Source organism: Dermacentor variabilis, chromosome 1 (assembly GCF_050947875.1).
Source record: "Dermacentor variabilis isolate Ectoservices chromosome 1, ASM5094787v1, whole genome shotgun sequence".
NCBI classification, from domain to species: Eukaryota; Metazoa; Arthropoda; class Arachnida; order Ixodida; family Ixodidae; genus Dermacentor; species Dermacentor variabilis.
The window spans coordinates 152,776,876-152,801,810 of NC_134568.1; the positions used below are offsets into that span (position 1 = coordinate 152,776,876).

At 46.1% G+C, this 24,935-nt stretch overlaps 1 protein-coding gene across 4 annotated transcripts in view; it reads right to left on the reverse strand.

Annotated features, from left to right (window-relative positions):
* Nucleotides 1-629: 629 nt before the first annotated feature.
* The window catches only part of LOC142586754 (synaptotagmin-15-like), a 196,536-nt gene continuing 172,230 nt past the window's right edge, over nt 630-24,935 (reverse strand). For all 4 annotated transcript variants that reach the window (XM_075697681.1, XM_075697680.1, XM_075697678.1 and 1 more), the window contains 4 exons: nt 18,675-18,808; nt 10,010-10,171; nt 5,902-6,019; nt 630-5,267 (listed from right to left, as the gene is read on the reverse strand). In XM_075697681.1, the coding sequence (XP_075553796.1) occupies nt 4,921-5,267; nt 5,902-6,019; nt 10,010-10,171; nt 18,675-18,808 (761 nt within the window). In that variant the 3' untranslated portion in view covers nt 630-4,920. The remainder of the gene's footprint in view (nt 5,268-5,901; nt 6,020-10,009; nt 10,172-18,674; nt 18,809-24,935) is intronic.

Sequence of the window (24,935 nt, forward strand, 5' to 3'; positions counted from 1 at the left end):
GGCAGGCCCCGGCTAAAACGAGTCGGGTGCTTGTTTGCACCGGAAACTTTAATGCATGAATGAATAAATTATGGAGTTTTACGTGCCAAAACAACGATTCGACGATGAGGCACGTCGTAGTGGGGAACTCCGGAGTAATTCTGACCACCGTGGGATCCTTAACGTGCTTCCAATGCACGGGACAAGAGCGTTTTTGCGTTTCGGCCCCATCGAAATGCAGCCGCCGCGGTAGGGATTCGATAAGCCGCTAAGCCACCGCGGCGGGTGGAAACTTTAATGCGACCTAATCTAATATCGTGTAAGCGTGAACGCTGGTGCCGTGGCTGTGCGCCAAGACCCAACCGTTGCATAAGCCTTGTCAATAGTTTCGTAGTCCGCTGAACGTGTGACAAGTGCGGATCAGGGATGCACAGAGTCGCTAGCGTTTCACTGCCTGCATAGCGCATAGTGCCAGAAGGCGATCAGAAACTCGCCCTTTCCTTCCACTGCTACACCACCAGTGGAGCATAACGCACACCCCAGAGCAATGGTGCGAGTGCTCTATACCGGCTAAGCGCGCCTTAGACGTCTGAGAAACTATTGAAAGGGGGTGTTTCGAATGCGTAAGAACAATCCGTACTCCAAATATGTCACAGTGAAGCACCTCGTCTTTGAGCTTTATTTCAGCGAACACAGAAAAACATCGCTTTCGACCAGAAATTGTCACAGTTAACATATTGGCTCATGAGCACAAACAAATTATAGTGTGTTGAATGTAACGTTGAAAAAAGAAAACGAAAGAAAAAGACGCTCAACTCTGGATTCAGTCGTTTATCCCGGCTTTTGTGCGTTGAGTACGCCGTAGTCAATATTGCTTCTCTCAACTATGAACATCCAAAAGGGCAAAAAAAAAATGCCCTGATAGTTTCAACTATGTGTTACCCCGAAATGCGTTACTCAGAAAGATTAGGAGCGAAAAAATGAAATATGCATCGTACACCTTAAACGCGAACAACCGGGTCGTTTGTACTGAATGACGCGTGACTCGCGAAGACTAGAGTAGCGCACGTTATTAGTTTGCACTCATAAACATGGTGAAACAGGAAATGTAAGCGCAATGGTGTGTCTATACATTTCCTTAAGCTTGAGTTTTTGGAGCCTCTATTTTATTATTTCTTTTTATCTCCTAGAGGAATATACCGCTACGTGTCAACAGTGCTTGTAGAGCTAGAATACTTGTATATTACAGGGGAAAACTAATGTTTTACTTCTAGAACTTCAGCCGCACGTTTCTTATAGAGGCTGATAATTAATTAATTATACGACCTATCTTTAAAACGTCGCTAATGACATACGATGCAGTTCCATAACGCGACTTTTGTAGGCGGGCAAATACAACCAACGATTCTAAACGCGGCGATCCGTTACGTATTGCTAATAAACCTTCAATGTTTTCGTCATTCAACTTTTTCATTATTCAGTTTTCGATTCATCCATCATTCATGCAATCATACAATTCCTTAATAGTTTAGTGCATAATCCAAGTGCCACAGGTGCATTCAACTATCTCCCAAGGCCAAATAAATGACTAAATTATTCCTTCCGTTGCACGAGCTTCAATCGTTCTGATGTTTAAAAAAAAACACTATTAGGGGCCGCATTTTGCAATGATTCATTTACTTTTTCATTCTTTTTTTTTCGCCCTACGTCATTGGCTCGGATGCAGAGGCCTCCGCTATCGCAGCAATGGGCCCATTGGCACGACGGGCAAGAACAGATAACGGAATGCGTTCAACAGAGAACCCAAAGGCCATGTTTTCTACTCGTAAAATTAATTTTTCGTTCTTTTAACTTTTAGTCTTTGGCTTCGACGTCGCCGTGGCATTGTTATCGCGAGAATCGGACACTTTGTGCAACGGTTGGCAAGAACGGAAAATGAAGCGGATCGTCAGAAAATGCGGCGCAGGTTGGGCAACTATTTACGAATTCAAAAGAAACCAGACAGTCTCCTTGCCCCACCTCGACTTGACGAGGGAGCACATTCTTGCTCTTATATCCCGACGGCTGATACGCCACTCTGAGCATTCGCGCCGGAAAGGCGAAGTCGCGTGCCTCGGTTCACACTAGCGGAAAAAATGCGCGCGACACACCGCCGGCGGCAGAAAGCGCGCCGCGAAAGCAGGCGAGCGGCAACATTTTCCTACCGCGGAGCGAATGGGTCTTGGAGCCATTTTTGCGGCAGGCCGCTCGCCGCCGATCGGGGAGACCACTGAGGAGCGGCCGATTCATTCACGTGGGCAAGCGCTGGAAGGAATTGTCAACCCCTCTTTCAGCACAGCTGATTAAAGCCGCAGTGAATGCAGCTGATAGCGAATGACTTGCTTGCCGCGGCGGCAAAGAGGCCCGCCAGTGTGGCCACGCCAATGCTGGCGCGTTCTGCCACCTGCGGCATGCCGCTCGCATTTTCCCCGCTAGAGTGAACGTACCTCTACAATATAGCGTGCCTACTTCATGAATCTTTGAAGGCATGCGGCCCAATTATTCGGGAAATGAAGCTGACCTTGGGGCACGGAATTTGGCTTCGGCTATCTCGACTTACGATCACACCACAAGGCCTTTGCAAAATAGAATGAACTTGAAGCATGATAGACTCCTACGGCTCTGCATTCGCAATTGTCATACATCACCAAAACTCTTGTGTTTAAAGTGCTATTGTTGAAATTATTCGACTTGTTTATCTAATAGTTCTAGCTTGCCTGGAAAATTCAGCCCGCCCATTCATCCAACTCAAGTGATAGAGCGGAATTATGTTATGTAGATGATCTCAGAATCTGCTGGGAGAAAAGAAGGCACCCATGCACTTGACACCCTATAACTTTTCACCGGCTACTGTCGCCGGCGATGTGCCAAGCTACTCGTTCACAAACTGTACAGCCAACAGAAACACAAACAAGCGAGGTCTTGTATGTTTTTCTCGCACTTGCATGATTAGGGCACACAGTCAAAATTGTTCGCCAGCGCATCTGCTTAATTGTTTCATCCTTAGTCTCCAAATCGAAAAGAATAATGGCAGTGATATTAGTGACCACTAAATCATGAAAACAACAGAAAGCAAAGACGGTGCATAAGTTCCTATTGCTTTTACATTCTCGCTGTTCGGGTACCACTGGGTGTGAAAGCGTTGAGAACTTTCGAACAACTTACGTCATGTGCACATAAAATAATAATAATAAAAAAGCTGAATCAAAGAGACACACATGCCTTCGCTGCATCGGAGTACTGCAATGAAATATTAAGGACATTATGCCATCATATAAGCCGTAATGTGTACGATAATTAATGTATCATGATATTTGCTAGCGACATAAAACTCCGCTTACCTAATACTTACTTACCTAATAAAATATGGTATTAGATAGACGGATATTAGAGTTGAAGAAAGTTGAAATGAAAAAGCAACCGGGGCTGAAGGGTACGTAGATTGCAGCGCCCCACCATCCCTCCAGCCCACAAAAAAAAAAAAAAATAAACGAAAAAGAAATGAACGAATGGGCTGATCACGACACAAGGGCTCCTAACTGCGATAAACTATAACATTCACCGATGCGTGGCTTGCTTATATGAACATCTCCTAGCATAACAAATGCCGCATTGGACAAACAATGCACTTTGTGTCCTGGGCAGCATTTCGACGAAACACTTCCGCTGTAGTACTTGTACAAAGAGAGTCCGCTGCCTTGTTATTCCTTCACCTTTTTTATGTCATGTTGCAGCGTGTGACAAATGTTGGAATGCAACTTTAGAAATATTTATGATGTCACAGGCTATCATACCTAGATTTCCGCATTTCCGAGTTTATCGTCATTGAATTCCTGCGAACTGGTGTACAATTGGGCATTTGCTGTTTTTTTTTAGATTAAGACTTTCACCACCTCACCCCCTTTCCCTGCCCGCTCTTTCCAAGTACAGAAGGAAATAAAATAACTTTCATCAGTCGCTATGAATAATTTCTGCTATTAAATACAGTGCATGCGATAAATAAACCCACCAAAATAGGGATGTCTTGAAATACAAGTCGGCATTTTTTGTATCTCAATACTTATGTTAAAACGCACGGTGAATTTTTTGCAATGAGAATATTGCTGTTTTCTCTGGTTGTACAGAACTCAACGCAAGCCGCACAGCAAATTTCGCCGGTGTTAGTGCCCAAACTACAGTAACCTTGTTTGCAGAGTGTACCCTGACCCGACGTCGCAATTTCTTTTTTTTTTCAAGAAAATAGTTCTGTCGTTTCGCTAGAGACGGCCACTTTAAAAATGCAAACCCTGTTTTGTGTACTGGCGCGTACGTAGCCTGCGGAAGTCCCGAAAAGCAGTTTATTTTCCCGATTAAGAAAAGTTTACAGATTGCCAGTCAAACAAAACTCCAATACTGCACCATTACTATATGGCTTTTGTCTACAGTAGCACACTTTCATTGCCATTTATTGTGTTTGCACGGATGACAAGCCCGCAAAAATTGTGCGAAAACAGGCGCCCTTGGTGCCAGCCTTCGCCTATCTTTGCGTTTGGTTGCCCAGAAGACTGCAGTGCCTGCCAGTGGTTCAGATGGGAAACAAGGAGGACAAAAATGGAAATAAAAATAAAGAAGGACTCTTCCAACATCGCGCCATGCTTGGCGTGTAGCAGATTTTGCTTGGGCATTCAGGTCGTGGCGCATGCCAGACGATAACGGAGGCCTTTTGAAATCGACGAGCTCGCCTCGAATCGGAGGCTCGGACAAACTCTCAGGCGTCGAAGCCAGAGTCACCGACCGGAGCTTCTTGGCATCTCTCCACGTGCTGCCAGGAGCTCTTCCCTTGCAACTCGGTTGCTTGCGTCGAAAAACCTCCCTCTCACTGGTGTAGCCGGCGTGACGAAAGAAGCGGGACCTCGAGGCCTCTTAGTCGCTCTTCCACTCGTCGCGGCCCGTGGGGCACTCGAGCGCATGCCACCGGGTGACGGCGCTGCGCGGGTTAGTGAGCATGTCCTGCCAGTGCCGAAGCTCCTCGCCGCGAGCGTACATGAAGGGCCCGAGGACCGTCTTGCCCAGCCGCCGGAAGTCGACGCCGTCCGGTGACACCATGACCGTGAAGCTGAGGCTGCACGAGTCGAAGTAGCGGCCGGCCACGCCAAACGTGAACGCATCCCCGAAGCTCGCTTCGTCGCCGGAGCCCCACTCGCGGTTCTCGGACCGCTTCTCCTTGACGCACTTGCGACCGTGGTTCAGCGACAGCCTCACGTACACCCCTGCGGAAGACAGAGAAACGCTGCTGGTCACGACAGCCTGCCGATCGGCAGCTTCGACGGACGTATATATACGCGTTTCACTACATTACTAAGAACGCGGCGTGCGCGCGCGTGTGTGTGTAGCCGTGTCCGTGTATTCTTTTTTTCCGCGTGACTTCGCCCGCGCAGAGGAGTAGCAGCAGAAACGGCACATAAAACTTGCGACGCACACGTAAAGGGCGAGTAAATCCATCCTGCCAGAGGGCCACAGTTCTTGCCATGAAAAGATGGCGATGTCAGCGCTAAACTCGACAATCGCGAACCAAACTTACCTCCGTGGCTCGCCTCTTCACTTCGACTGATGAAATTGTTTGAGTTGTTATTTAAACCTACCCTTCCATGACCATGCATTGTAGGACACGTGCCCCGCTAGATCACCCGCTTTTTACGCCCTCATGGTGGCTACAGTCAACGCGATTTTGCAGTAAGGCTCAGCAGGGGTCTGCGGTTGTTTCGGCCACCAAACGAAAACATGCTAGTTCGTGCGAATTTTGCAACGTGGGCAGTCTGTGAATTATGAAGGAGATGTGCTGCGAGGCGAATCAGTGAGCGTTTCGTGTGCGTCATGTATAATGGTTGAGCCGTGCATACTTACATTTGCTGGCATCATCCTGCTTTGAAAACTTCCGCACTTTGAGAATAGACGCCCTGATGCGGTTGGTGAATGGGTTGCAAGTCATGCATATCTGGATCTCGCCAATCTGAGAACTTTTCTGCAAAGAGTTATAAAAAAAAAAGATTAAGAATGAACTTTCACACTGATGCAAAAACAGAAATTACTTCCTTTGTCTAGAGGCTCTGATTCGGTTGTCTGATCCTTTCAGCATATAAGTGTCATAAAAATATGACAGAAATGTCCACTGCGCAACCGTGTTTCTTTAAGAAGTCACCGGAAGAGATTAATATTAGTCCAGGGCGACTCCTGGCAGGTGCAAACAACAGCCTTTCAAGAGCTGTGGGGTACTCCCTTTACCAGCCTACAGTTCTAAGACAAAAACCAAAGACACATGGCAAGTGACTACACGAATGCGTCTTTTGGCATTTCAGAGGCTTTGTACTTTCTTTTCGTTTATTCATATTTGCTATGCACATTATCATACCCCCGCGCCACCGTCTTAAGGGTTCATTCGTCTTCCCAATATTCAACATTTTGCAGTGTGATAAGCTGTTGGTCGCACACAACTCTGCGGAGATTGCTGCGCTTGATTAAGAAGCATTTTTTACAACGCGCGAGCCCTAGGTATACAATAAGAGCTTTGATTGTTATTTGTTGACGTCATCATTGTAGACGACTTATTCATTCAATTTTCCTTTCTTCGGTCACTCATTTCACTGTCCAAGAGAGACCCGGAAGTGCAAAAAATTCAGATTCACCGCACTAACGCGTGGTACAGACGACAGCCAGCACCATACCGCAGCCATTGAATAATATTATTTCGCCTTCTTTGGCCTTCATAAATCAAGCTTACTTCAGCATCACAAGAAACAGTAAAAATGCCTGTAGGCAGAGGCAAAAATACATGTACATAGGGTCACGCAGTGCCTGTGCCCTGTTTTGCGCGATCCTTGTAGCCAATTTTTAAAAGAAATGTTTACATGAAATAAACATCTGTATTCCCCTGTTTTCGATGGATGTTCAGGAACGTACATGTAAGTCGCAGATGATTAACAATAATCCTATCACCCACATTTCATCCATTATATCGCATATGACGCACACAATGACGAATAAAGAAGGGTACAAGAAAATACCACCGAATAAGAATATAAATAAATCAGCGTAACAATATCAAGTTATTTTAAAAGATGAACCCCCAGAACGGAAGATAATGTAAAATGCACGCAAACAATTTCTTGTGGCAGGTCATTCCACTCACGTATCATTTGCGCTAAAAAAGAAGGATTATTTATGAGCGTGTATCCTGGAGCGTATTCGCATACTTTTAACGAATGCCCGGTGCAAGAGGACACTACTTTGGTACTTTTATGCATTTTCTTTTATAAATTCCTGCTATGGAGTTATTTGTGTTGAAGAATAGCGATAAAAACTGTTATTTATGACTCTATAAAAGGAAGGCTCATGCTGGTTCTTTACGGCTGCTTGTCAATTACTTGTAGCGCTGTGAAAATTTTGCTCATGTGTGAGTTTTCCGTTTGCTTCTTTAAAAAATTAGAAACTAGTTGCTAAGTTGATTTACATGTATTTTTAGAGCGTAATGTCATTTATTTGTCATAATAAGAAATTTTCTCACCCCAGACAGTCGTCGTCACAATATGCCACATCACCGGATAATGCACTGGTGTTGTCGCTACTCGCTTATGACATTAATCAACTACGTCTTCACACGAAGTAAGTCAGTATACAAAGTCACGTATGTCGTTGCCTTGGTGCCTCACTCTAGAGTTCCATTAGCAGACCTGCCAACTTTCCCGAATTTACGATTGTTCCGTCAAGATTTACAGAAGTTGTGTTGAATTTTAGTTCCTGAACTTGCAAATGGTAAACCAAGATGTGACGTAGAGTGGGCACACTTAAGGACATTCGAGTTGCGGACGGATTGCTGTGGTTTCAGAAGATCACAATGATAATGCTGACGATCCTATCAATTCCCTACAGTAATGATGGATGCCAACGTATATTCAGTGCTACAAACAAGACCCGAACAGAGTTTCGCTCGTGGGTCAACGATCATACCCATGGAAGTCTTCTGATGGTGAGAATACACCAGAGGTACTTGATTCGAGCAAGCTTATTCTGAGAAGTTCATGAAGCAGGCGAAATCGGCAACAGAAAAGTCGCTGAAAAAGTCATTGTGATCTATAAACAAGGTGTGCTTATCAATCTCTATCGTATCAAGTTTTCTTTTGCTTGTATGCTGTATGTAAAAGTAAGTCATCGTTAATGAAGGGCGTATGTATCTCCGAAAAGCTGTGTTCACCGGCTCAGGGCAAACTTTTACAATAGAATTGTGTGCTACAACCCCTCTTCCCCCCTTGTGTCGTGTCCGGTGGATTTTTACTATATTTAGAGTTCCGAGATCGGAAGGGTATGCATTAGACGTCGGAACAACCTCCTTGGAAGTCACCTAAGTTGAATTTATACTCATCTTATGTTTATATGTCTTATATTTTATCTTATGAAGCTGATAAGAACAGATTTTATTAGAATGTTCAATAGAGGAAGAGGACGGAAAAAGGAGGGAAATGGTAAAAAATAAAGAAGGAGAATTAAAAAAGAAAGAGACAGAGAAGGCTAGAAAAATGGGTGCCAAACGGGTTGATACTAGCGGCTGGTGACGTGGCGTTGATAAATCTCCCGTGAGGTGACGATGACGTCGCTTACGGCCAGCTTCTTGAAAAGCCGTAAGTAGCTACGGGAGCAGAGTCGTCGCATGATAAAATCATTGGCAGGGTCCCACTCGCACCGATGATAACAGCGTGCACCGTCACGCGTTGATACCGCCGGGCCAGATGGAGACGGGCGGGCTCATCCTTGACGACCTTAGCGAGACGCGTAACGGTGAACGCCTGCGGCCGGTTGTCAAACGGACAGCAGACGTCCACGATCCAGGGCGAGGTACGGGCGAAGGTTGGAATCGCCGAATGGCCGGTTATCGCAGATGATGGTGAAGCGATCCCGGCACGCTGTGCGCAGACGCGACACGATGTTGTTGTGTCGAGCCGTGTACAGCCCACTCTTGGCCATGCAGTGACACAGGACGTGCGGTAGCGTCGCCCTCGCATAACCGCAAACCCGGCACCGCTGGTCACGGTCGGCCGTCATCCACATACAGGCTGCGTTGAGGTGGAGAAGGTTGGGCCTGGCTCAGTGGATGAACCGGCAGTCCGCAAACCGGGTATAGGAACCCGTGAACATGAAGTGCGAACTGTCGAGGTGGGCGGCCTTTGATCTTAGCCGATAGTTTATCTTATATTTAATTTATCAACAGGTGGAGTAATAATTTCCTGCCTAAGTGTTTTGTGCTGTTTTCTTTGCAATACATGTCATTGTAAGGTGGTGCACCCTTTACAGGAAAATATATGCTGCAAAAGTGTTAAACAACAACCACAACAACAACAACAACCTGAAAGTGTCTTAACCGAATGATTAAAATATGTATTCCCGTATTTTTTGTAGGTCCGTCGGAAACACGATGACGCTCGATCGGAGGGAATAGTTTCTTTTGCACTGAGCACATGCTGGTGGGCGTCCGTCGTTTTATTTGGCGCCTTCGCCGTAAATATTTGCGCGGCAGATTAAAAGTTGCAGCTTTACTTTCCTTTTGGTTTACCCCGACAACTCTTATGCTCAAATGCACGTTTCCTACAAAAAACAGGTCTACAAAGTGTACCAGGTCATGAAATGTAGGCATACATATCACCAGTTTATTATGTTGAAAGTGAATTTCTACGTACCGTGTTTATATTCACGGAAAAGAGTAACAGCAGACCCACAAGCAGCTTTCAAACTGTGGTCGCGCATCACCTGACGGGCGGTGACTGTTCTTTGTCCTTTATGATATGTTATTGTCTGCCAGAGTAACACCCACAAGTTAAACGACGACAACAGCTTTGGTATTTATTACAAGAGAGAGAAATGGGGTAGGTATTTAAGATGAATGCTGAATATGATAAGGAAAGTAAGGTTCTGCTGTACTTTGGGACGCGTCGCGGTCCCCACGACGACACTGGCAGCAACGTACCTTGGGCACATTGTCCAGGTCCAGCCAGATGACCTTATCCGGGGTGAGTGGTTCCTTCTCCAGTTGCAGTGTGACGTGGCCCAAACAGTGGCGCACTTTCTTGCGATCGATGTCGTAGACGGAAAGCCGCAGCGATCGCGTGCGCGCTTCACCCTCCGAAATCTGCGTAAGAAAACACCGTGCACGAGGCAGTGAACCGCTTTCTCCAGCAGTTAGCATGTGACTACTCCGGCTGCCCCACACGACGACATCGTGATGATGACATCGTGAGAAATAGGCTACCGAAGGGCCGGGTAATTAGGGCCGGGTAGGAAATTACAGCGACTAAGGTAAATACATCATCATCATCATCATCAGCCTGGTTGTGCCCACTGCAGGGCAAAGGCCTCTCCCATGCTTCTCCAACAACCCCGGTCATGTACTAATTGTGGCCATGCCGTCCCTGCAAACTTCTTAATCTCATCCGCCCACCTAACTTTCTGCCGCCCCCTGCTACGCTTCCCTTCCCTTGGGATCCAGTCCGTAACCCTTAATGACCATCGGTTATCTTCCCTCCTCATTACATGTCCTGCCCATGCCCATTTCTTTTTCTTGATTTCAACTAAGATGTCATTAACTCGCGTTTGTTCCCTCACCCAATCTGCTCTTTTCTTATCCCTTAAGGTTACACCTATCATTCTTCTTTCCATAGCTCGTTGCGTCGTCCTCAATTTGAGTAGAACCCTTTTCGTAAGCCTCCAGGTTTCTGCCCCGTAGGTGAGTACTGGTAAGACACAGCTATTATATACTTTTCTCTTGAGGGATAATGGCAACCTGCTGTTCATGATTTGGGAATGCCTGCCAAACGCACCCCAGCCCATTCTTATTCTTCTGATTATTTCCGTCTCATGATCCGGATCTGCCGTCACTACCTGCCCTAAGTAGATGTATTCCCTTACGACTTCCAGTGCCTCGCTGCCTATTGTAAATTGCTGTTCTCTCCCGAGACTGTTAAGCATTACTTTAGTTTTCTGCATATTAATTTTTAGACCCACTCTTCTGCTTTGCCTCTCCAGGTCAGTGAGCATGCATTGCAATTGGTTCCCTGAGTTACTAAGCAAGGCAATATCATCAGCGAATCGCAAGTTACTAAGGTATTCTCCATTAACTTTTATCCCCAATTCTTCCCAATCCAGGTCTCTGAATACCTCCTGTAAACACGCTGTGAATAGCATTGGAGATATCGTATCTCCCTGCCTGACGCCTTTCTTTATTGGGATTTTGTTGCTTGCTTTATGGAGGACTACGGTGGCTGTGGAGCCGCTATAGATATCTTCCAGTATTTTTACATATGGCTCATCTACACCCTGATTCCGCAATGCCTCCATGACTGCTGAGGTTTCGACTGAATCAAACGCTTTCTCGTAATCAATGAAAGCTATATATAAGGGTTGGTTGTATTCTGCACATTTCTCTATCACTTGATTGATAGTGTGAATATGGTCTATTGTTGAGTAGCCTTTACGGAATCCTGCCTGGTCCTTTGGTTGACAGAAGTCTAAGGTGTTCCTGATTCTATTTGCAATTACCTTAGTAAATACTTTGTAGGCAACGGACAGTAAGCTGATCGGTCTATAATTTTTCAAGTCTTTGGCGTCCCCTTTCTTATGGATTAGGATTATGTTAGCGTTCTTCCAAGATTCCGGTACGCTCGAGGTCATGAGGCATTGCGTATACAGGGTGGCCAGTTTCTCTAGAACAATCTGTCCACCATCCTTCAACAAATCTGCTGTTACCTGATCCTCCCCAGCTGCCTTCCCCCTTTGCATATCTCCTAAGGCTTTCTTTACTTCTTCCGGCGTTACCTTCGGGATTTCGAATTCCTCTAGACTATTTTCTCTTCCATTATCGTCGTGGGTGCCACTGTTACTGTATAAATCTCTATAGAACTCCTCAGCCACTTGAACTATCTCATCCATATTAGTAATGATATTGCCGGCTTTGTCTCTTAACGCATACATCTGATTCTTGCCAATTCCTAGTTTCTTCTTCACTGTTTTTAGGCTTCCTCCGTTCCTGAGAGCATGTTCAATTCTATCCATATTATACTTCCTTATGTCAGCTGTCTTACGCTTGTTGATTAACTTCGAAAGTTCTGCCAGTTCTATTCTAGCTGTAGGGTTAGATGCTTTCATACATTGGCGTTTCTTGATCAGATCTTTCGTCTCCTGCGATAGTTTGCTGGTATCCTGCCTAACGGAGTTACCACCGACTTCCATTGCACACTCCTTAATGATGCCCACGAGATTGTCGTTCATTGCTTCAACACTAAGGTCCTCTTCCTGAGTTAAAGCTGAATACCTGTTCTGTAGCTTGATCTGGAATTCCTCTATTTTCCCTCTTACCGCTAACTCATTGATCGGCTTCTTATGTACCAGTTTCTTCCGTTCCCTCCTCAGGTCTAGGTTAATTCGAGTTCTTATCATCCTGTGGTCACTGCAGCGCACCTTGCCGAGCACGTCCACATCTTGTATGATGCCAGGGTTAGCGCAGAGTATGAAGTCTATTTCATTTCTAGTCTCGCCGTTCGGGCTCCTCCACGTCCACTTTCGGCTATCCCGCTTGCGGAAGAAGGTATTCATTATCCTCATATTATTCTGTTCCGCAAACTCTACTAATAACTCTCCCCTGCTATTCCTAGTGCCTATGCCATATTCACCCACTGCCTTGTCGCTAGCCTGCTTCTTTCCTACCTTGGCATTAAAGTCGCCCATTAGTATAGTGTATTTAGTTTTCACTCTACCCATCGCCGATTCCACGTCTTCATAGAAGCTTGCGACTTCCTGGTCATCATGATTGGATGCAGGGGCGTAGACCTGTATAATTTTCATTTTGTACCTCTTATTAAGTTTCACAACAAGACCTGCCACCCTCTCGTTAATGCTATAGAATTCCTGTATGTTACCAGCTATATTCTTATTAACCAGGAATCCGACTCCTAGTTCTCTTCTCTCCGCTAAGCCCCGGTAGCATAGGACGTGCCCGCAGCGGTGGCGTAGAGGTAGAACACCCGCCTCGTGTGCAAGAGGTCCGTGGTTCGAATCCCGGTGCCGGCAATTTTCCACCGGATTAAAAAAAAAAAAATCCGCGTGTTGAAAGAATTGCACAACCAGGCCTGGAGTGTGGCCTGATCCCGGTGACCAGAACCGGTAACGCACTCCCTCACCAGAGCAGGATTGGCCACCCTGGTGCAGTACTTGGCCACAACCTCCTATGAACACAACAATCAAAAGGTAAATACAAAACAAACTAAAAGAAAAAAAAACAAGGCAAGGAAGCACAAAGTGAAATAGAAAAGGAATAGGGCACCCTTAAGACAGGCGTAGCCTGCCATGCAATATGCATAGTTGGAGCGCACTACATCGGCGACGTGCGAACGTCCAGTCACTGCGTGCGCTACCAGTAATAGTCTATCTGTAGAGCCACGACATAAAAAACAAACAAAAAAAAACCTTTCACACAGTGCAAAATAAAGTACATGAAAAATAGTGCGTGCTCACATAATCATGCAAGAAGACAGATACTGAGCATATTCACAACATATCGTTCTTAAAAAACAAGCTGCATATCTTTACCGGAAAACACTTGCAGCGAATGCTATGCCCCAAAACGAGCTTTTTAGTTCTGTTTTTTTTTCTTCATCCGCACGGCCGGTGCCGCCCCTGCCGCGGATGGATGGATGCTATGAGCGTACTGCAGTAAAACACGCTGTGGGGCTAGTGGCTGCATAGCTTTCAATAGATTAAGCGCCAAAAGTGACAGCACACAAGAAGAAATACAGACAGGACAAGGCGCTTCAGTGAAGAAGTGAAGTGAAGAATACAGACAGGAAGCGCCTTGTCCTGTCTGTATTTCTTCTTGTGTGCTGTCACTTTTGGCGCTTAATCTATTGAAAGCTATGAGCGTCCTCTTTGGAACGGGGCAGTGGGTTGCGCCACCTAGCTCTTGCTATTATACTCACCAATGTCCCACATAGGTTAAACAATAAAAACAAAAAAGAACACTATGAACTCCCACAACCAAATTTTCTGATCCCCTACTGCGAACTGTGCTTTTGTACGTCTCCGTTTTTTGTCGTTTCCCTACTTTTCTTCCATCAATCCTCCAATCTCCTCTTACTAATGCCTATTGCGGACATGTTTACTTTTCCACTGCTCTCGCTGAACCCAAGGGCTTCAAGGAGGCCAGTGGTGCCTAAATCGACCACTTGGTAGACGTCTTCACATTCTAATAAAACATGCTCCATAGTTTCCCTAGCTTTACCGCAGAAAGCCCATGCTTCTTCTTCCTTCTTATATCTCGCTTTATAGGTGCGTATAGGTGCGGATGCGCGGACGTGAGGGCCACCTGGTGGTGCTTCAAGGTGGCTTCCTCCGCTTTCCTTCTCATGCTTCCGCTGATCCCTTCTACTCCTCTTTCCTCCTCGTGCTCCCTTCGCCCGCGCCCACGCCAGCGCTTTGTTTCCATATATGGTATCGGTGGAGGCGCTCCACGCACGCCTTAGTAATGACGTCATCGGCGAGCTGGTGACGACGCATGCTAGTATGGCGCCATCTCGTAGCGGCTCGCCGCATTATTGCACGTCTCCTGTAGCACTCCACTTTCCTCCTCACCCTTTCGCTATATTCTCCTCCTCCAGTTTCCTCCTCAAGTTCCTCGGTACCCTCCTAGTCCGCTTTTTTTCCTCGCGCTCTCTTCACTATCGCAGTCTTTCATCCTCCGCTGCGCTCCGCATTCGTTCTGGCGTCCAACCCCCCCCCCACCCCCCGCCCCCTGGTGCCTTGCGTGCGACGGAAGACGGCGTGCTTCTTCCCCGCCTTTCTCCCTTGCGCGTGCGAGATTGAGCCGCCACCCTCGCACGCTTTCACTCACACACACAGCATACGGCGCGCGGGGACGATGTTATCGCCCTTGGACTTTAATGGACGACAGAAATGCGCATAGAGTGCCCATATAATTGCTATTGCAATAAAAATTGATATGCTGCGAACACGGTAATTACTGCTAAGACTGATAACAAAAGCAAAAAAAACAATGCCAATAAAGAAGGCCTTACGCGGGCTGCTGTTTATTAAAGTTTTGGCGGTATATTGAGGTAGCGTTTGGGTTACCATTTCCTGGTGGCTGTCGCAAATGAAACGCGTCTCGCGCTTTTCGCTCTTCTGGCGTCGCGCACTTCGTGCACTCGCACCCAGGGACTCCACGCATCGATTGCATTTGGAAGTTTGAAAGCCTCTATTGCGGCTAGAAATCAAAATGGGTTCGTTTATTTTCCTCGAGGGCGAGCTGCTGACTGACGTTGCAAGATGTAGATTCATTTGAATTGATGACTGTATTTTTTTTATAGTGCGTGGCGCGACCACACAGTGCAGCCATATGAGCACATGTACGTAGGATAGCATGCGTTTGAGGAAGCGGTAAAGAATGGGGGCAGCTTGAAATCAGAAGGAAAGTTCGCATGGATCTAAGAAGAGCTGCATAATACTGTTTTTTAACGTCAGCTTTCTCGCAGTACATGTTTGCTACGCGGTGAAGCATACGCAATGTACTGCGGTGATTAATGCCTAGAGTGAAGGCCACTGTCAGGGGACATGGTATGTGTTGTATATTGCACAATCACACAACCGCCGTCTCCTGTCGCAGCACGAGCACCGAGACGCCTAATGTGTGTACTAGGCCTTCAGAGCTATTTCGGAAGAAAGTGCGGCGATTTGTGTCCTCGTTTCGTCGATCTTGCGCTCCCCCTATGAGACCGTGACACGGCCTAGGACTCTACTGAGAAGTAAAAAACAGTCAGTAAAAAGAAATATAGCGGTTTGGATAGTAATTGTAAATGACTTCTGGTTGAATGATATTAAAAGTTCTGTGTCCCGGAAAAGTTGCGTAGAACTGCTTAATTAACCACGAGATAACGCTCCTCTTGACAAGCTGTTTTGTATATCAAAGGCAATGATATGTGGTCCGACTCAACAAGGGAAGCGTTCGCTCAGTCCTTCTTTCGGCCCATTCGCTTACGGTGACAATCGTCGTCGATGGTTTGTGCACAACTTTTTTAGCTCGTAATAAATTGCGAAGTGGATCTTTTTACCTTTTATTATGCTTCACCGCAATACGTTGCGTATGCTTCACCGCATATTATTACTGGAATACACGAAGACGACTTTAGGGAACTGAATTAAGCAACCCATCACAACCTTTGCCAGGAAACATTGTATTGGATGGAGCACTGCAGTGAAAGATAAACAAAGCAATGTCATCAGCAATTTTGATTATAAAGTAAAGATGGCAGAGTTGTTCTGTACTGAACTGTACAGCACCTAGGGCAGCACCCACTCGGAAGCGTTTTCTTCGCTAGCAATGTCACTTCGTAACACGACAATGTCTCCGGTAGATGCAGAAACGTACTAAAAGCACTGCCAGCCGAAGCTACGCTCGTCCTCGGATGGGGCAAACATAGTCCCCTCCGGAAGAACTCGCACTTAACGGGAAACTCTCTACGCAGCGTAGCTGTCACAAAAATTACACACACGACAATACACCACAGGCCGCGCAGCCAGAGACACCTATAACAAACGATGTAAGTTACATGCTATATATACGTTTCTGCTCTGGTTAATCGAAGAACTCGGACAAGAGCGATGAAACAGAATTAAACAATTACAGCGCAGGGCGCAGGTAACGTGATTTTGGTTTTGGCAACCGTACTGGCACTCACGGCGTATGCGATGCACATCACATTAAAAAAAAAAGTTTTTGAATGCATTGGAACATCTGTACTAATTGACTTTTTTAAAATATTTACATGGGACGCAAAGCGCTACGACCAAACCGCGCGTCTTTTCTTTAGCACCTTATCTTTTCGTACCGTAACCGGAACTTCCGCTGTTGGGCTTTTTGGGAGACAGAATGGCACTACGCCGAGGCGGACGCTTAGCGCAGCAACGGGTGCCTAAGAGCGACGCTCTAATAAAAGGAGCATAATAAAAGCAGAAAAGTTCTAATCACTCCTCTTAGTTAACAACGTCCGCACCAACCACTACAATCAAGTGCACCATAATACTATTGCAAATTATGCTGTAAGGATTGTACATCCGTTCTGTATTAACAAACAGCATGAACGCAGCACTTCATTGTACTTTGAGTGGATAGTCAGTTTGGTGCATAATTAGTTAGGTGCATTATCCCCGCTATACGGCAGCGAAGCTGAGCGTAGCGGAGCGGCGAAATGTGTTATTATCAACACATTTCTAGTGAAACAAGAAACAGCTGAGGAAATTTCGAATTATTTTTAGCAGACACGGTTGAGGATATGAGGAGCGGGGGCTAACTGAATGCTATTGCATCTAAAGGCTTTGCGATGTCAAATAATTTCGTGGTTTTATTCTCCCTTCCTTTTCTCTTTTCAAGTTGTTTTTCGCAATAAGAAGGTTACTGCGCGTTGTCTACTGGCACTCGATCAAGTACCTTACCCTAGAAAGGAGTCCTACCTTTGTTGCTCTTGAACGTAGCAAGTAGATGCAATCAACTAATTAAGTACATGGCGCCACAAACGACCTCACTGCTAGAAAACCCCGTTGGCGTCTTCTCCATATATCAATGATAGTTGACGATATTTTGCATGCAGCTACCTACGAAGGAGGTTGCACTAGAGGGATACGTATTATTTTTGGCCACTCAGGGTTCTTTACCGAGCACATATATCTATACACATCCTATCGGAATGCGGCCGCTGCGGCCGGAGGTCGAACCCGCGACATCGTGTTCATCCACAGCTACTGAGCAAGAGAAACGGGTCTATTATTCTTTCAGCCGCGGCGCTTGTTCACTGAATTCCGAAGCGTTGCGTGGTGCCCTATATAGCAAGCTAGGCTAAGAGGAGGTACGCACAGGGCAACGCCACCGGGACAGCACAAACCTGCAAGCTCGAAGGCATCAAGTCACGGTGTTTGGCTGACAGCAAGAACGCTCATCGTGTTTGTCTTTTCAGTGCTGCATACTTTCCACCGGAGTCGTCAGACAGCGCTTTTAACTTTTCTGAGAAACAATGGTCTCAACAAAACAATTTTATTAGTTCTTATGTGTTTCAGTGTATTTTGCACATGCTGCGCGTCTATGATGCGCACGGTGCGTATCATTTCATTTCTCATCACTCCCATTCGGAGCAGCATGTCAGATGAGTTCCCAGGCAAACATATCCAGGTTTTCCGTCAAATGCTTATCTCTTTCTCGGTTCGCTAGCGTGGTGTCACGGTTCCTTGCCTCTATAGGCTTTCTATTATAATCGGCACAGATACGCGCTACAGGGGAGGCTAAGGAGAAAATTTAGTCGGAAGAAACGGCTTCAGAAAAAAATAATAATAAAGAGTAAACAGCTTTTGGCTTTTGAGTCGAAAGATGAAACGGGAAGGTAAATGCTCTGCCTTTAACACATCCGTGCATATTTGGCGCTGTGGTAGAATTTTTCATGAATGAAAACCACCGAAGCAGCCTTACTACTTACAATCCGTTTTTTTTCTTTAGGTTCAACAAGAAAGGATTTTCACAATTTCACCTACAAGCAGCAATGTGGGAATGAGGATTTGACTGACGAGAACTGCGACACCCGTTCTTGTGCTCACCAACATACCTTGAATGTGAGGGTTTCGTTAAATTTTGGTGCCAGTGTCCGCGTCTTGACGGTGCTCTGCTGGAAAGTATCTTCATCTGGCAACAGGTAAGCCCGGACAAATGGATCTCGAGGAGTGTTTGTGAGGCCTCGCCCTGCAACGATGAGTGAGAAAGATGGGGGAAAGAGTGAGGTGGGGAGCTGCATTTGACCGACCGCTATGCCACATGAAGAACACGCCATTCATCACGCTATGTAAAAAAAGAGGAAAGGAAAAGCTAATAATAATAATATTTGGGGTTTTACGTGCCAAAACCACTTTCTGATTATGAGGCACGCCTTAGTGGAGGACTCCGGAAATTTTGACCACCTGGGGTTCTTTAACGTGCACCTAAATCTAAGCACACGGGTGTTTTCGCATTTCGCCCCCATCGAAATGCGGCCGCCGTGAAAGGAAAAGCTATCGGCTATGTCCCGCTTCCTAGCGTAAATGTTTCTAGTATTATTTACACATGCACACATACAAAAACAAGGAAGAATCAGTTGTCGCGCGTCGGACGTTTGTAATTGCGCTATTCTCAGTAAGTGCGCAGGGACAAATAGCGAACCCTGCTGCCTTAAAAAAAATTACATAGTTTTCCTGATAAAACAAAGCCGTAAACGGTGTTCAAGACTCCATCCCACCCAATTAATAACAACAAAACCTGACGGAGTGTTGGCGTCATGATATGTACAGAAGCGCGCGGAAAACAAAACAAAACAAAAACAATGCCGTGTTCGCCGTGCGACGACGAAGTGTTGAGCTTGAGTGGCACGTGAGTTATAGCGACTGATGCCACGCAGAACCAAGAAAAATGTGGTATTGGTATAGTCATCCCTATTCTCGATAGGTAATTTTCCCTGTTGCTACCGCACTATGTACCAATATTTCTTGCAGAATTATATTATATATATATATATATATATATATATATATATATATATATATATATATATATATAAACTATGCAGTCGTTGTTACTGATTCTTTTTCTTTGCGTATTTCACTCACAGCCCCTAATGAACCTCGGGTTCTGCGAGTGTCTAAAAACACTTAATATCTATTTAGTCTGGGTACCTGGGCCTAGTTCTAAATGAAACGGCTGATTCATTGGCGAAAGTGTCGCTAGCTGGCCCAGCCATTCAAATTCTCCCGACATCAGCCTTGATCATAGCTGCAAGATTTCGGAGGCAAATGATGATGCGAGAATTCTCTGTGCAATCACAACAAATTCCTCGGATTTTAAACACTTATTGTAGCCCTGGAAAAGCACTCTTTGCCAATCTAGAAAAATTGAAGTAACGATAAGTATATGCTTCGCTGTCACATACGTTATTTAAATTTTCATTTATACAGGGTTGGTCTGGCAACCTCACCGATTTGTCGTGTGTAGGAAAGATGAGACCATAGAACAAATTTTTAATTCATTGTGGGCGATTTATTACTTTAAGAAAACGAACCCTAGAGACACCACTCCGCCTTCTTTGATTAGATTTAACTGCTTAAAATGTGCTTTCATTGTGTGCCTCTATACTTGGGCATAGCGACGGGAAGGTTAGCGCTGCCATTCTTTCTTTTAGAATTTTATTTTAGGGTCAATAAGATTTAAAGCCTGAATACAAAATTTTTAGCTTCCTTTGACCAAAACTGAACTTCAATTATTTTCACTCTATGGTCATGATAGAATTATCAGTTTCATAAAATTATGCAGGCTCTACAATCTCTATCTATCGATTATAGCTAACCTATTATAAAATTTTGAATTATTTTACACTTTACTATAACCTACCCGATTCTTGGCCAATGCCCCAGAGCGAGTACGTGCCAGTAGATCACCAGGATGTACATCTACATTTACATGGCGCATAGTGCGTGCCGGCGTTGGGTGCTGCTCGGTGTTCAAGGCCAGCCGGTTCTCGCTAGACTGCCGGTCCAGAGAACCCCGAATCCACCACTACGCCGTTCTCTGGCTCCAAGGACCTGTGTTCATGCTGTGTAACCGGTCCAGGAACCAGGCGAGGTGAGAAGCCGGTTCAGGGAGGCTCAAGGGCCTGTGTTCCTGCTGGGCAACCGCTCATGGGAGCCAGGCGAGGTGGCCGCTTTCCCGGGCAACTGCGATGACCAGCCTTGCTGTCGGTGGCGAGAGCAGTAGCTGCAGCTACTGTACGGCTACCGGGGCTACGTAGGCTGCCGTGGCTATCATCACCGTCGCTGATGTTGGCGAGAGCAGTAGCTGGAGCTAATACACGGCTACCACGGCTATGTCGGCTACTGTGGCTGTCATCCTAGTCGCTGCTGCGACCGCAAGTTCCGTGATGCCGTGGGGAGGCCCATGGTGACGTCAACAGAACGTCAGCCAACCCTTCGGGACCAACATTGGCCTCGACGCGTCAACGGGCTCCACACGCAGGAACGCACGGCGAGAGACTATTTATATTATCAGACAGCTATTGTTATTAGCAGCCGCGGGACTGCGTGTGTTATACCCCTTTAAGTGTATACGTCTCAAGTCAAGTTCATATTTTGTCATGTAAATAAGGATTATGTGTTGTGTGTGCACTCGGGTGTCGATTGCGTTTCTCGGTGAGTAGTCCTGAGCCTAAAGCTCTCTCATTCCACCACAATCTGGCGAACCTGCCAGGAGACCGCTCGTAAAATCATCGAAGCAAGTTGTCTTCACTCGAGTGCACCTTCACAAAAAAGTAGATAATGGACACAGAACGATTAGCCACTATTGGATCAAAGCTTGGATTGTCAGGTGTGGAATTGTGTACGTCGATTGAGAACGAACAGGTAAATAAAGAGCGGAAGGCGCTGCTGAGAGAAAGGCAAATAAGGAAGAAGACGGAAGAACTCGACAAATTCTTGATCTCAAATTGAAGCTCCAAGAAGTAGCTCAACGTGAGTCCGCAAGAAACAGTGATTCGATGCCTCTTCCGAGTGGCACTTCTTCAGTTCAACACCAGCAAAAATTGCTTCCATTGTTTGATGAGCGACGCGATGATTTGCATGCATACTTGCAAATGTTCGAGCGCGTGGCAACAAGACAAGAATGGCCACAAGAGAAGTTGGCATACGCTATAAGCATGTGTTTGAGTAGTGAAGCGTTAACTGTAATTGGCCGAATGACTGCCGCCGATTCTTTAGACTACGTGAAAGTAAAGAAAACTTTGCTGCAAATATTTCGATTCACGGCGCAAGGTTACCAGGAGAAATTTCGCAAGGCGCGGGCAGAAGATGGAGAAATCGGGAGATAGTTAGCTGCTAGGGGCTTTCAGGTTACTTCGACCACTGCATTGACGTGGCTAACGTGTCCAGAACGTTCGACAGCCTTCGAGATCACATGGTTACCGAACAGATTATCCGGTGTTGTTATCCAAAGCTTGCAGTATTCCTGAAAGAACGTGAATGCAAGTCACTCCAAGAGCTAGCTTTCGCTACTGACCAGTTCATTGAAGCTCAGAATCTATCGAATCTCAGGAAACTTCCAGAGGACGCAAAAAACGTTAATAGGAATCCCGTCGATCCTCCAAGGATATAACCATCAAGGTGCATGCTATGCAAGCGTCTGCGGCCTCAAGCCCAAGAATGTCGCAACCCAGCCAAAGAAGTGACGAAGTGCAATGTCTGTGGGAAGATAGGTGACAAGAGCGTCGACTGCTGGAATACGCAGGCGCATAAATAGAAAAGTTCAGCCAGCGTGGTCAACGAGAACCGTTATGATTTTACTTTGTCTCACAAAGTTGGAAAACACAAAAAAACGGAAGAGTTCCTGACACTTCTAATAAAAAAACCTGGTGAAAGAAAACCCATTTTTCTGGCGGGAGGAATGCCAGTAGTTGAAGGGCAAGTGCTGGATCAAAGAATTGGAGTTCTTCAGGATACGGGCAGCAAGACCGCAGTTATCTGCAGAGCCTTGTTTTTGGATCAGCATTGACCGGACAGAGTAGCAGAGTCGTGCCCATCGATGGCTTTGTTTTGCGCACCAGAGGCCAAACTTCAAGTAAATACACCATACTTTACCGGAGAAATAACAGCCTTATGTATGGACAAGTCACTTTATGATCTTGTGCTTGGAAACCTACCGAGTGTCAGAGGATCTCAAGAGCCAGATATAAACTGGAAGCACGATGCAATCGACAAAACGGCACTGCGTCGCTAAATTACAGTGTGCAAGTAATACCTGTGCAACACCATCACTATGTTTCTGCCACGGTCAAGCCATACGAGTATAATTAAACTATGTGCACCAAAAATAAAGTGGTGCGACGTAACCAACGACCAATTTGCAGAGGATCAACAGAATGCCAAAACGCTGAAATCCCTGTTTGCTAAAGTTGAGAGAAACTTCAAGTCAGCAAAAGGCCACTGCTACTCGTTCCTTGAAAAAGGTGCACTTCTCTACAGGCAGTACTGTCTTGCTACAAGCAGGCCATTTAACCTGTTTGTTGTGCTGAAGATGTTTAGAAGACATATCCTTGAAGTCACACACGGAAGTCTTATGGCAGGACTTCAAGGCATTCGGCGCACGACAGATTGAGTCTTGGCAGATTTTTACTGGCCAGATATCGAAGGCGACGTGAAACGTTTCGTAAAGTCCTGCGATAGGTGCCAGCGAACAACACCAAGAGGAAAAATTGGTGTTGCACCTCTGGGCAGCATGTCTCTCATACGTACGGCTCTTGAGCGTGTTGCGGTCGATTTAACAGGTCCTTTCTCATCGAAATCAAACCGGGGCAACCGTTACATTCTCACTCTCATAGACTTTGCCACCTGATATGCGGATGCCATTGCTCTCCCTGAAATTGATGCTGTGCCCGTGGCAAAAGGAATTATGGAGATTTTTTCTCGCATTGGTCTACCGAAAGAGATCGTAAGCGACCAAGGAACAAGTTTCACAGCAGAACTCATTGAAGAGGTGGGCCATCTACCTGCCATCAGGTTTCTTCGAACGACCCCATATTATGCTATGGCGAATGGGCTCGCTGAGAAGCTTAACGGGACTTCGAAGACCATGCTAAATAGGATGTGCCAGGAAAAACCTCGATCCTGGTACATGTACCTCGCCCCACTGCTTTTCGTCTACAGAGAGGTGCCGCAAGCAAGCTTGGGCTTCTCGCCGTTTCAGTTGATTTATGTTCCACACGTACGTAAGAGGACCATTGACGGTGCTCAAGGAGCTGTGGACCAATGAAGATACAGACAGCGAAACCTTGTCGATCTTCAAAACAGCTTTGAAGAAACATGCAAACTCGCCCATGAGTTCGAGAGGGCACGCGGAAGACAAAAAAGCCTACTTTGACCGGAAGAGCCGTCCTCTCAAGTTAAATGTTGGTGATATAGCACTTCTTCTGCTGCTGACTGACTACAACAAATTGCTAATGCAATGGAACGGTCCATTTGAAGTCATCGATAGAAAGACTGAGGTCCACTATGTTTTGAATATAAGGGAAAACAGGAATATATTCCACCTCAATATGCTTAAGAAGTATGAGGAACGCCAAGTTTTACCAGTGCAACTGCTATCTGTCACAACCAAGATCACCAAGCCTTTGGCAGGCCTCACACAGGAAGGTCAGAACAATAGTTTTGCGTGGGGACCGGCTCAGGAGCACGCTTTCACCATTTTGAAGAAAAAGCGTGGCGGCGCTCCCATTCTACAAGCCCTCAACATGACAAAGGGTCGGATAACGTTGGAGCTGATTACATGAGCGGTGTTTAAATCATTGAACCCCAACGTGTATATTACCTCAGTGTTTAATTCTTTAATGGAGTGCTGAAGAATAATAAGACATTTACATCGCTTTTAGAACGCTATAGTTGTATACGTACCCCTGAAACTTTACCAGGAGTGAACTTTTTTTGAAAGTGGACTGTTACGCAACACTGTGACGTTTGTTTTTCGCATTTTCTTACCCATTAGAAAAGTTGTGAACAACTTTCTTAAAACCGAGGGTTGTCAAAATATGTACAGAAGCGCGCGGCAAACAAGAACAATGCCGTGTTCGCCGTGCGGGGCCGACGACGAAGTGTTCAGCTCGAGTGGCGCGTGGTGCGTGCCGGTGTTCGGTGCTGCTCGGCGTTCAAGGCCAGTCGGTTTTCAGTGGACGCCCGGTCCAGAGAACCCCGGATCCACCACTACGCCGTTCTCGAGCTCCAAGGGTCTGTGTTCCTGCTGGACAACCGGTCCAGGGAGCCAGGCGAGGTGGCAGCTTTCCCGGGCCACTGCGACGACCAGCCTT